This window comes from Aquarana catesbeiana, linkage group LG02 (genome assembly GCF_042186555.1).
Source record: "Aquarana catesbeiana isolate 2022-GZ linkage group LG02, ASM4218655v1, whole genome shotgun sequence".
In the NCBI taxonomy this organism is placed as follows: Eukaryota; Metazoa; Chordata; class Amphibia; order Anura; family Ranidae; genus Aquarana; species Aquarana catesbeiana.
Window position 1 is genome coordinate 65,951,539 of NC_133325.1, and position 14,268 is coordinate 65,965,806.

The 14,268-nt window shown below is 42.4% G+C and overlaps 1 protein-coding gene across 4 annotated transcripts in view; it reads right to left on the bottom strand.

The window, feature by feature from the left end:
- The window catches only part of SLC36A4 (solute carrier family 36 member 4), a 474,855-nt gene that overhangs the window by 280,537 nt on the left and 180,050 nt on the right, over nt 1–14,268 (bottom strand). For all 4 annotated transcript variants that reach the window (XM_073612996.1, XM_073612994.1, XM_073612992.1 and 1 more), the window contains one exon: nt 7,820–7,989. In XM_073612996.1, the coding sequence (XP_073469097.1) occupies nt 7,820–7,989 (170 nt within the window). The remainder of the gene's footprint in view (nt 1–7,819; nt 7,990–14,268) is intronic.

The window sequence follows — 14,268 nt, forward strand, 5'->3', positions numbered from 1 at the left end:
TTGCTGGATTTCAAGATTGATCAGCTACAACAGAGGAGAGTTGAAATCATTAACCACGGATCTGCAGACTATTGCGTCCTGATAAGGGAAAACACTTGTTTGCTGGTTCCTCATCACCAGCCACTAAAACATTGGTGAGTGATCTTGATCATAAGCGGTGGAGGATATATCACTTGGGATGGTGTTCATATTATGAAGAAAGAATTGTTGTTCACTTGTGGGATTGAAAAAGAATTTGGTATGGCTTCACAACACTAATGCCCCGTACACACGGTCGGACATTGATCGGACATTCCGACAACAAAATCCTAGGATTTTTTCTGACGGATGTTGGCTACACACGGTCACACAAAGTTGTCGGAAAATCCGATCGTTCTAAACGCGGTGACGTAAAACACGTACGTCGGGACTATAAACGGGGCAGTGGCCAATAGCTTTCATCTCTTTATTTATTCTGAGCATGCGTGGCACTTTGTCCCTCGGATTTGTGTACACACGATCGGAATCGGACGAACGGAATTTTATATCCTGCTCTCAAACTTTGTGTGTCAGAAAATCCGATGGAAAATGTGTGATGGAGCCTACACGCGGTCGGAATTTCCGACAACAAGGTCCTATCACACATTTTCCGTCGGAAAATCTGACCGTGTGTACGGGGCATATGTTTTTGCGACATATTTTGATATTTAATATACAAATATCACGAATAGTAACACAAGTACATATTGGAGAGACGCTATATAATTGTATTATGCTTTGAGTTTTTTATTTGACAGATTTGGGATTGATTCGTTTAACATACCCCGGGGCAGATCGCTGTCTTTTTTACAGCAGGACAGGATTAATGAATAGATAACACCTCGGCACAGTCTAATCCCATCTTTTAAAGTTATTTTTACAGTGGGTACAGAAAAGAATCACCCCCCCCCCCTTAAAATAATCACATTTTGTTGCTTTGAAGCCTGAAATGAAGACCCACACAGTTTTTGTTTTATCCAGCTTTATTTAACTCAGTGCAACTTATAACATCCAAGTGAACAATATAATACTAGGTCAGAAAAAAATAAAAAATAAATCACTGAGTTGGAAAAAGGATCACCCCTGATTAAAAATCACTTGTAAACTCAATCAGGTGTAGCTAATCACCTTCTCAATGACACACAAAGCCATTTAACTTTAAACTGTGATCAGCTGTGGTCATTTTGATTAGCTCAACATGAACAGAGCCTTCCTAGAGTATTTCAGTCCTTAGTAGTGCAACTGAAGTAAACAATTAACCATGGGTGGCAAGGCACTGTCAAAAAATCTCCGGGATAAAAGTTGTGGACAGGCACAAGTCAGGAGATGGATAAAAAAAAAAATTCAAAGGCTTTATCAATACCCAGAGAAGTCTATTTTACCAGGTGGAAAGTATTTGGTACAACACAGACCCTCCCTGGATCGGGATATCGCTCCAAACTGGATGAAAGAGCCAGGAGGAAACTGGTCAGAGAGGCTTCCAAGAGGCCTACAGCAACCCTGAAGCAGTTGCAGGAATTTGTGACAAAGAGAGGGCATTATGTGCATGTGACAAAAATATCACAAATTCTCCACAAATGAGGTTTGTATGGGAGGGTTGCAAAAAAAAAAAGCGTCTCTCAGCCAATAGAGCTTGCCGATACAGTCAGAGGGCTGGGGCTTTAACAGACAGGCAGAGCTCAGAGGAAAGCAGAAGTTCATTTGAGTACTAGAGATTTTAGTAAAATAAAATATGATTAAAACTAAAAACAATCCAGATGATTAAATACAACTAAAACTAAAATGGCATTTTAGTCAAAAGACTATGGCTAAAACTAAATTGCAATTTGACGGTTAAGTTAACAGTGCTCCCAAAGCCCCAAGTTAGTTGAGTTATTGCCCTAAGAGGTAGTTTTAGAGAATGGTGGTTTTAAAACCTGCAATGCTTTTTCACCTCTTAAAACTGCCAGCCTGGAACAAATTACATTAGATTTCACTCCGAGTTCTCTTGGCGAGTTGACACTGCCTCTGGCTCTTTTTCAGTCTCAGGAGGTATATCTTTTGCATAAAGCAATATTTGAAACAAGACAGTTTGTCAAGAATATGTAAAGTTTTCAATTTTCATACTGTGGCCACAAGTGCAGTTGAGTAACATTTACAATACAAAGCAAAAGTGTAAAGTGAATACATTACAAACATTGTCCTGGTTATTACAGTACAAAGAGAAACAGGGCGACCCCATCTTACCCGTCCACTATGCTGGACTGTATATACAGTGCCATGAAAAAAGTATTCATACCCCTTGAAATTTTCCACATTTTGCCATGTTACAACCAAAAATTTTATTGGGATTTTATGTGATAGACCAACACAAAGTGGCACATAAATGTGAAGTGGAAAGAAAATGATAAATGGTTTTCAAAATGTTTTACAAATAAATATCAGAAAAGTGTGGCGTGCATTTGTATTCAGCCCCTGAGTCAATACTTTGTAGAACCACCTATCACTGCAATGAAAGCTGCAATTCTTTTTGGAGATGTCTCTACCAGCTTTGCACATCTAGAGAGTGACATTTTTGCCCATTCTTTGCAAAATAGCTCAAGCTCTGTCAGATTGGATGGAGAGCATCTCTGAACAGCAATTTTCAAGTCTTGCCACAGATTCTCAATTGGATTTAGGTCTGGATTTTGACTGGGCCATTCTAACACATGAATATGCTTTGATCTAAACCATTCCATTGTAGTTCTGGCTGTATTTTTAGGGTCGTTGTCCTGCTAGAGGGTGAACCTCCACCCCAGTCTCAAGTCTTTTGCAGACTCTAAACAGGTTTTCTTCTAAGATTGCCCTGTATTTGGCTCCATCCATCTTCCCATCAACTCTGACCAGCTTCCCTGTCCCTGCTGAAGACAAGTATCCTCTCAACATGATGCTGTCACCACCATGTTTCACGTTGCGGATGGTGTGTTTAGGGTGATATGCAGTGTTAGTTTTCCACCACACATAGAGTTTTGCATTTAGGCCAAAAAGTTAAATTTTGGTCTCATCTGACCAGAGCACCTTCTTCCACATGTTTGCTGTGTCCCCCCACATGGATTCTCTTAAACTGCAAATGGAACTTCTTATGGCTTTTTTCAACAATGGCTTTCTTCTTGCCACTCTTCCATAAAGGCCAGATTTGTTGAGTGTACGACTAATAGTTGTCCTGTGGACAGATTCTCCCACCTGAGCTGTGGATCTCTGCAGCTCCTCCAGAGTTACCATGGGCCTCTTGGCTGCTTCTCTGATTAATGCTCTACTTGCCTGGCCTGTCAGTTTAGGTGGATGGCCATTTCTTGGTAGGTTTGCATTTGTGCCATACTCTTTCTATTTTCGGATGATGGATTGAACTGTGCTCCGTGAGATGTTCAAAGCTTGGGATATTTTCTTTTATTACCTAACCCTGCTTTAAACTTTTCCATAACTTTATCCCTGACTTGTGTGGTGTGTTCCTTGGCCTTTATGATGCTGTTTGTTCACCAAGGTTCTCCAACAAACCTCTGAGGGCTTCGCAGAACAGCTGTATTTATACTGAGATTAAATTACACACAGGTGGACTTTATTTACTAATTAGGGGACTTCTGAAGGCAATTGGTTACACTAGATTTTGAGAACCATTTATCATTTTCCTTCCACTTCACAATTATGTGCCACTTTGTGTTGGTCCATCACATAAAATCCTAATAAAATACATTTACATGTTTTGTTGTAACATGACAAAATGTGGAAAATGTCAAGGGGTATGAATATTTTTTCAAGGCACTGTAGAGTGCAGACTTCACCTATCACAGTAGGCAAAGGGGTCCTCAAGGTCTCGATTTCATAGAGATGAACCATGGCCCTGGACCGGTATAGCACCCTGTGGCTGACTTCACGCATTGCGTTAAGTGGCAAGGTAAGCACTTTTGCAGGATCCAGTAACTGGATAAAGCAACATTACAGGCTGTCCCCATAACATAGGTCCAAGTACAGCTCCCAAGATTTTACCAAGGTGCATTGAACCAGATGCATTTCTCCTTTTGTAGTATAAGACAGCAAAGGAGATGGATGTAGTTAATAAAAAAAATATATAATACAAATAATATTATACATTTTTTAAGCTAAGTGTAATTTCTCTAAAGTAGAAGTCCATCACCTTGGGACACTAGCAAAAAACTGAGGACTTAAGAGGTGGTGTAGGGTTATAGGGGAGGCACTCAGGGAGCATTGTCCTTTAAATGTTTGCCGGTGTTCAATCACCTGAAGGAACAAGCCCATAACCAAGGGTCTATGAATACTTTGCCCGTGTCACATGTAAGTCAGATTTGTTACACACCAGCAATGAAGCGCCACTCAAACCCACACTACCAACAAATTATGTTTTTGCAGAAAGGTTGCTAGATTATATTGTTGGGGCAATAATTACTCAGCCTGTATGTAACTTAACTCATCTGATGTGTACCACTGGCAGGACCCAATGCCAATTATGAGAAACATGATTTATGTCAACAAAATTATACTGTCAATTATAGGATTATGCTCACCTTTGTCATTTAAGAAATAATTATGTTTTGTTGCTCCTTATATCTAGCAGATTTAGTACCAGTAGCCGTAAAATGTGATTATGTTATTCCTAATGTTTTTTATGTCATTACAGGCCATTAGTAAAGTGTCAAATGTGTTTTATTGGCATGTGAGTTTCCATTTGTCTATGTAGTTTCAATAAAATGTATTAATGGTAATGCACAAGGTGATTGCGGGGCAGGGACAAGGGGTAGGCAGGAGGGATGCCTGCACTGGGCACCATGGTATCATGTGAGGTGGGGGGGGGGGGGGGGCACTACAAGGAGATTAGAGGGGAGGGGATTTGTGTTGGAATGGGGAATTTAGGGGGTGAGTATTCTAGGAGGGGAAAATTGGAGGGGAGTGCTAAGAGTGGTAACTGCACCTTTGATGGGCATTGTGGAGACAAGCGAGATTGAAGATTCCCCTTGAGTTTAGCGCTAAAGTGTTTTTTGGACAACACTGCCAAAACATTTGTACAAAAGTAAGTGTATTGAGCCTAAAATACAGACTAGCTCAGCTTTTCTCAACCGGGGTTCCATGGGGCCCTAGGGTTCCTCCATTGTTAAGGGTTCCCCTTGAGTAACAAGCATTCCCTGCCTCTCAGATGTTTCACTTGACACTGTTTAGCAATGAACGTTTTAGCAATCTGTAAGGGAACCACTCTTCCCAATGACCACCAATTTAAGGTGGGCCATCTCCCAATGACCACCGATTTAGGGGACCCTCCTCCACTGACCACCTGTGTAGGAGGGAGGGAACCTCACTAACCAGCAATATAAGCATTGGGGGGGATTTACTAAAACTGGAGCGGACAGAATCTAGATCAGTTGTATATAGGAACCAATCAGCTTCTAACATTGGCTTGTTTAGTTAAGTTTTGAAAATAAAAGACAGAAGCTGACTGGTTGCCATGCGCGGCTTTTCCAGTCTTAAGAATTCCCTTATTGTGTTTGTGTTTTTCTTTTGCTTTACCATTCATTATTCTTTATTTCATTATTATTGCTAAAAATTATTTTATATATATATATATATATATATATATATATATATATATATATATATATATATATACACATCTCTATACATAGAGAGAGTGAGAGTCAGATATACGCAAAGCATGTCACATTTCTTATTCTTTTCTTAGTTATTCTTATGTTTCAACTTGCTCTTCATGCTAATGTACCTCAAGCTACAGATATGGTAATTATTAGCTGATGTTCACTGAGACCTAAAAGTAATTTCCAAGGGAAAGTAACTTGACATCGCTTTAGTTGGACATGTTCCCATGTTAATCCATGCCAGCCAATCATAATCTAGCCTAGGGAAATGCTAATTTTGTAAGGAAATAAAAGAAAACTGTCAGGAACCTTGAGGTTTTATCATGATTATATCAGAATATCACATCCTTAAAATACATATTTTACAGCTAAATGTCAACTCTGTCTTTTTCTTTTCATTTTGGATAGAGTAAGGGAGGATTCTAAGCCCGTTCAGATTTCTTTTGCCATCTGTGTCCCATTGGGGAGACTTCCCTTCACTTCCTGTGTCATAACCAAGCAGGAAGTGGGAAGAAATCCCTCGAGAGTGAGGGGAATCCATAGTGATCACCAGAACTAGTGCCCCAGTTATATGTTTTATTCTCTATTACTGTTCTGAAGACAACCAAAAACGTGGGGTTTTCTTTCACCTGCAATGATAATAGCAAACATGACAACTAGAGGAGGGTGAATCTCCCTAACAGGGGCACAGACAATAATAATCACCTGGCGGGTGTTCTAATCTCTCCACTCTATCCAAAACTTAAAGTCATTGTAAAACCTCACTTTGTAAAATAACCCATTCAGTTAAAAATAGAAATTAAATACAAAACATAGGTGTATAGATATAAAAAAAAGTGAGAAAAAGTTATTTATAATGTTTTTTTTTTGTTTCAGTGATCACATCCACTCTGCTCTCAGCTGCATAAGGAGCTGGGGGAGGAGAAACAGCAGCACACTGAGCTTCCCAGTGAAAGGCTGTGCAGGAGGCGGGTGTCATCGGAAGTCATTGGAGGAGAGCAGGCTGAGTTCTCAGAACAGCAAGAGAACTGACCACTGTGTACTCTCATGCCTAGTGTGGTCAGATTTTAATAGAAAAGCAGAGGGACTGGCAGGAACACCAGGGATTTCACACAAAGAAAGCAATACAAAGTAAAACAGGATACTTTTAAGTACATGGTATAGCATGCACATATCAGGAATATGAAATGGTGGGTTTACATATTCTTTAAAAGCGAAGCATTTTTTCTCAGGAGGCTGCAAAGCACTGCACCTGCGACTGCTGGATCGTGGCTGCAATGACAGGCTCCTGTCTTTTTTTCCTACAGCTCTGTACAGGCTGTCAGCATCAGAGGTGCAGAAAGAGCGAATGGACTAAGAGGGTGCTCATCAGCCCCCTTGCAGTTTATTGAGAATTACACAGCCCCGCACAGCCTTGCCAAATTTAAAAATGTGATAATCTGTGGGGAAGAGGAACCCCTCAGATGCTGTCACTGGGACTCCCAGGGGGTGAGAGGGCCTGCTGCATAGTAATGTGTTAAAGCTATACCATAAATACGGGTGTAACATGTTGCTAAAGGTGAACCTATCCTTTGAAGTGGTTGAAAACCTCAGATATGAAATATGAACAAATCATATCCCTCTATATTGTGCACTTGTCTCAATCCACAGAACTAAGTGTCATTTCTGTCTGCTGCCTCATTCCTCTGCTATCAGTGTAAATCACTTCTGACAAGTTTTCCTGACACCAAGAGAAAAATGGTGACAGGGGAGGGAGCTCCAGCTAATTGACAGTATCAGCTCTGTTTCTGTGTACTGTGCGAGCGGGGGGGGTGGGGGGGGGGTGTCCCTCCCCTCCAATCAGCTCACTGAGCTCTGCAGAGTGTAACGTCAGCTCTCTGCCCCCTTTATTCTGAATTCTCAGACAAGCTTATAAATTCAGCACTTTGAACGGATGTAGAGAGGAGAAGACTGCAGATAGACAGATACAACTTATGTAGGAGGATTCGTTTCATCTCTGTTTATCACCTGAGGGTAGCTCCTTCACTGGGTATATGTAAGGGTTTGCAACCACTTTAAGAAAAAGCTTTGCTTTTGATATAATCCTGTAAGGTGGTAATTTTTCCATTTACTTAAACAATACATAATGGAAAACAAAGATTGACACCTAGGAATAATACATTTTTTGAAATGAAGTTACTCACAGGTTATGCAGACTAGCAGCGTCCTCATGCCAAGTTCACAAGCTAGCTTCCACTTTTTGGATACTCTTGATGTAACAAGTGGCAGGATAATTTCAGCAGGAACGTAGTACTGAATGGCGTAGGTTACAAAAATTCCAAAGGAATACAGAGTCTTCACTAGCTGGTACACCCTATAGAGATAGAGAGATGTGCCCAATGTTACAAGGAGTGTTAAAATGGTATTAAACACAAAACCAAAAATGTAACCACTTGCTTACAGGGCACTTACACCCGTTCCTGCCCAGGCCAATTTTTTAGCGCTATCACTCTTTGAATGACAATTGCGCAGTCATGCAACACTGAACCTAAATTCATTTTTTATCATTTTTTTTCCCCATAAATAGAGCTTTCTTTTGGTGGTATTTAATTACTGTTGGATTTTTTATCTTTTGCTAAAAAAACGAAAAAAGACCAAAATTTGGAAAAAAAAGTTTTATAGTTTGTTATAAAATTTTTTAAACAGGTCATTTTTCTCTTTCATTGATGTGCGCTGATGAGGCTGCACTGATGGGCACTGATGAGGCGGCACTGGTGGGCACTAATGAGGTGGCATAGATGGGCGGCACTGAAAGGCATTGATAGGGGGCACTGGAGGGCACTGATAGGTGGCACTGATGAGCACTGTTAGGTGACACTGATAGGCAGCACTGATGGGCATTGATAGCTGGCACAGGTGGGCATTGATAGGTGGCACAGGTGGGCACTGGCAGGTGGCACTGGTGGGCACAGATACTTGAGTGATGTCTCACCCTCTTCGGGACCGCTGAAGGCGATTACCGATCTTTTGTTTACATCACATAATCAGCTGATTATGGACAGCTGGTCACGTGGTAAGGGGTCAGAATCGGCGCCTTACTCCGATCTGTGATCAGCCGAGTCTCATTAACTTGGTGATCACAGAGCACTCCGTCAATAGACGTCCTTCCGGCAATTAAGGTTTGCGCTGTAACCGTCATTCGGTTATAGCACGGGCGCAAAAAGGTTTACATATTGCAGCTTAACAATCCTTAGGATGTGGTGGCTGCATTTGTTTTCTTTTTTTAGGCTCCCCCCTGGTTATCACCTAGTGAACTGGCCTGTAACAGAGAGCTTGTTCTTTGGAAACACAGCACACTTGCTGGCAGGATCACCACCGTGCCATATGTGCATAAATGTGCGTAAATACAGAATAAAGTTCTGGCAGAAAAAAATCCAGCATATCTGGAGCATAAATTCATACACCCATGTGCACAAAGTCTAAACTATTACAGTTGGCAAGGTTGACTGATACAAAGCAAACATACTCTGCTGTTTGGTGTCCCTGGTCTACACACTTTCTTCCTCCTGAAACTGATGGTGGCCCATTTAGTCTTTAAGCTTGGCTACACTGCAGCCCTTTTACCTACCGCCTTTTTCTTCTTACGCCACGTACACACGGTCGGACTTTTCCGCTACAAAAGTCCGACAGACTTTCGACGGACTTTTGTCGGACTTGCGGCAGACTTTCTTACGAACGGACTTGCCTACATACGATCACACAAAAGTCCGACGGATTCGTACGTGATGACGTACACCGGACTAAAATAAGGAAGTTGATAGCCAGTAGCCAATAGCTGCCCTAGCGTGGGTTTTTGCCCGTCGGACTAGCACACAGACGAGCGGATTTCTGGGTCCGGCGTAGTTACGACGTAAAGATTTGAAGCATGTTTCAAATCTAAAGTCCGTCAGATTTGCGGCTGGAAAAGCCCGCTGAAAATCCGTTGAAAGTCCGGGGAAGCCCACACACGATTGGATTGTCAGCCAGCTTTAGTCCGTCGGCGTCCGTCTGACTTTTGTAGACGAAAAGTCCGACCGTGTGTACGCGGCATTAGGTCCAACCTTCCTTCCCTCTCTCCTACTCCTGTTCCCTCCCAGCAACCTTTTGGTTACAAAGCTCCTTCTTTGACTGTCAATCTCTACCAAAAGATTTTGAAATACTGACTACTGTGCTTCCTAAAAGCAGTTGGTCAAATCTGTACATTTTCGAAATACAATTAATTCTGTACCTCGTTACCTTTTTTCTGCACTTTTAAATGACTAACAGACTTTTGATGAATCAATAAAAATGTTCATAAAACTAAATGTTCATAAAAATAGATCATAAAACTATTACAGAATAATACAGTACTTGTAGATCCATGCAATAAATATCACAGAATGGTTTCTAGACCTCCAAATAATGCTTGGGTCACCAAATCATTCAAATATCATAAATGTGTTGACACCTAAAATCAAATGGCAAGTGTGTCTAGACAACCGATTTACCATCTTTGTCTGCTGCTAGCTGACCTGCTGGGTGATACGATCTGCACACTGGGCTGTGCAACTGAAATTGACATCACAAACCCAATCCCAGCAAGAGCTGAAGGCATGCACTTACATATTTAGCATGGTAAAACAGAGCCATGTTTCAACAAACATTACCATAAAGTAGCTTATAAATCATCAAAACGTGCACATTTTATTCTGTGGTTGGTTATTGTTTTGCTTTTCCTGAACTTTAGCACAAATCCCGAGATAGAGATCCCCTGCTTCACTTGCGTCCCTTCTCCTCCAGCACAGAGCCCTAGGTGGGAGCATCTCCTGCCTTGGCTTCAGTCTGACCCTGATAGTATTCATTAATTAGTACATGTATTATGTTGCTAATGAAGGTTTACTTGGAAGTGTGGCCCTTGTAGAGTTCTCCTTTAACCACCTCCGGTCCAGGCTAGTTCTGACATTTCTCTCATACATGTAAAAATCTGCATTTTTCGGCTGGAATATTGGTTGTAATCTACAAACATATATTTTTAGGCAGAGGCCCTGGGGAATAAAATGATTGCTGTTGCAATTCTTTATGTCACACATTTGCACAGCAGTTTAGCAACTTTTTTGGAAAGAACAAACTTCAATGCCCCTTTTACACTGGGGTGGGAGGTGCGTCGGCGGTAAAGCATTTTAGCGGCGGTATTCGGCCACTAGCGGGGCGGTTTCACCCCCCGCTAGCAGCCGAGAAAGGGTTAAAAACCACCGCAAAGCGCCTCTGCAGAGGCGCTTTGCCGGCGGTATAACCGCGCTGCCCTATACACCGCTCCAAAGATGCTGCTAGCAGGACTTTTTTTCCCCTCCTGCTAGCGCACCGCTCCAGTGTGAAAGCCCCTGGGCTTTCACACTGGCGACACAGCAGCGGCTGTTTCGGGTTGGTTTGCAGGCGCTATTTTTAGCGCAATAGCGCCTGCAAACCGCCCCAGTGTGAAAGGGGTCTCATGAATTTTAGTGCAGATAAACACAATACCCAACTTTTTTGGTAAAATATAAAAGATGATGTTATGCTGAGTAAACAAATACCCAACAAGTCATGATTTAAAGTTGCGCATGTCGTGGAATGGTGACAAACTACAGTATATTAAATTATCAGTAGGTGAAGCTTTAAAAACCTGTACAGCTTACCAGTTTAGAGTTAAGTTGTTACTAAACCCAGGACCCTGCATTCACTATATCTGGTCTCCCACGGCACACAGAACATGAAAATGTAATTATTTTATTAAATATAAACTGCTAAATACCTTTTCTCATCAGCAGTATATAGCAGTCTTGTGACTTCTATCAGTGTCTGGTTACAGCTTGTAGGAGGAGTGATCTAACTGTCCTATAAGGCAGCAGGACCCCTGACTCTCTGTCTGGACAGTGCTGATTGGCCCTGTGCTGATCACATGCACTCTCCCAAGAAAAAAAAAAACTCTAGCAATACACACCAAACTGAGCATGTGCAGCTTGTCCCCTGGCCTGTGTTCTATCAGTAGATGGATTGGGGACTGTGGAAGAAGGGAAGGATCAGAGAGGACAGGATCAAACTGCCTTTTTACACAAAGCAGAGGATTAACCCCCTAGGTACCACAGTGGGCATAACAAGCATGCTTTACTTTAAATAGGAGGTGTTATGCTAGAATTATTGCTTCCACTCTGACCTTTGCAGTGATACCTCCATGTCCTGCAATCACTTACATGCACATTCGCATTTGTGCATGAACACAGGGTGCTTTAAATGTTTTACATTTTTATTTAAATTTATTTTTTTACACTGTTTATTTTTTCATTGCACTTGTTATTAGAAGGGATGAACAACATCGCTTGTGATTGCATGTGCCATGACAGTTCCTCTTTACCACCTCCAGTCTGGCCCAATTCTGCCGTTCCTCTCATACATGCAAAAATCTGCATCTTGTGCTGGAAAACTACTTAGGACCCCCAAACATGATATATTTTTTTAAGCAGAGGCCCTGGTGGTTGTTCCAATTGTTTTATGTCACACAATATTTACGCAGCATGTTTATCAAACGCACATTTTAGGAGAAATACACCTTAATGAGATTTAATGCATACATACACAATATAATACCCATTTTTTGGTAAAATATATAAGATGATGTTACGCTGAGCAAACAGACACATAACATGTCTCCTCTGCCCTCCAAAGCTGCAGATCAAACTGAGATTGGTTTGATCGGCTGCTTTACAAGCTGGTAATGGCTTGTAAAAAAAGAGACAAAGCCGTGGCCAAATCCTCGCCGCTTCCGGTTTCTGATGTCAAAAGGGGGAGGAACAATGAATGTCTCATTCATCTGATAGGACAGGCTGCCAGGGTTGGTGTCACCCGGTGCGGTAAAACATGGTGTCACCCCCCCCTCCCCCTCCACCAACTATAGTCGCCCCTCAATACAGACCCCACCTCCTTCAGTACAGACTTCCTTCCAAGTATAGTCCCCCCCCCCCCTCAGTACAGACCCTCCCTCCACAAAGTACAGACCCCCTCCCTCAGTATAGACCCCCCCACTAAGTATAAACCCCCTCCATCAGTACAGACCCCCCTCAGTACAAACCACCCCCTCCTCCATTAGTACAGACCCCTCCCCCAGGACAAAGCCCCCCTCCATTAGTACAGACCCCTCCCCCATGACAAACGAACCCCCTTCATCAGTACAGCCCCCCCAGGACAAACTACCCCCTCCATCAGTACAGCCCCCCCAGGAAAAATTACCCCCTTTATCAGTAGTACAGCCCCCCCCACCTGTCACAACATTGTGGAGGACATCCCCCCTCATCGCAAGCTGACACCCCCTCCCCCTGCCCGTTACCGCACTAGCTCGGGCGGCTCAGATACATGGAATACCTGGGTGGCAGCTGGAGAGGAGAGGACAGCATGCAACCACCATAGTGAGAGACAGTGGAGAAGGAGAACACCCGCTTTCGTCACGCTGGAGGTGGGTTTCCAGCTGAAAGCAAAAAAAACTTCCAAAGTCAGCCAGGGCTTTCCTCACCCTCGAGATGGTGTCACCCCTGTAGCGAGTGGCACCCGGGTGCGGACCGCACCCCCATACCCCCATAGCAAAGCCACTGCAGGCCGCATCGGTAGCGGGCTCCCCAGCGGGAAGAAAGAGCCCGGTAAAAGTAGCGCCTTTCGGAACACTTTTACTTTGTACAGAATTGCAGGCTGAAGAAAATTATATCAAGATCATGGCTGCAGTTGCAGTCGTGGTCCTAATATCACCGTTTACCACTCCCATCCGAGGACGTGCAGGTATGTCGTCAGTGTGGGAAGTGGTTAAAAGGTAACATCTGTAGCGACACATGACGTAAAACAATAGATCACAGTGGTTGAATGCCTGTGTGTTTCACGACTTCACTTATATGTAAAATGATTAATATTCAGAACACATCAAGACTTTATGTGCATTGCTTGTTATTTGGGGCTGAAGATGCGCTACTGCAAAATGGCGGAGTAAGCACCAAGTAAGCAGGATTATAGCTTGCAAAAAGCTGCTTTCATTAAAACTAAAAACTGGAATTTGCAGGTTCCCCAGGGAACTCTACTCCATCAAGTGCAATTCTTCAAATGTAAAATAATATGTACTAGAAATGATGTTATTTTATACCCATGCTCAAAAAAAAAAAAAAAAAAAAAAAACATACTGCAAAAAGTCTAGAGCTTTAGCGCTATAAGCTGTATGGGATAGTTATAAGTGAACCTTTGAGAACGTACATTTGGAAGTTGGCAATGCCGACTTGTTTTTAAAAGGTGCATGCGACAGATTGTCATCCTGACCCTGGCTTCACTACCTTGGAAGAGTTCAAACTCTGGTTACTGCAGACTTTCACTGGAAACAAAAATCAGAATGACCACTTCAGAGACTATATAGGTGAAAAGTTCCAGCTTCAACCATTCTAACCTGAAAGTTTCACTTTAAAGAGGAGGAGTCACATTCTAAATGTAACCCCCTTTTCAGGGTAACGGAATAATTGCTGCTGGAAGCCCTGGAGCAAGTGATGTGACTGCAGGACACAGAGTAGCTTATATACTACAACATGTGGGTCAAATACAAGGCCCACGAGCTGAATCTGACCCGCCAAGTCAT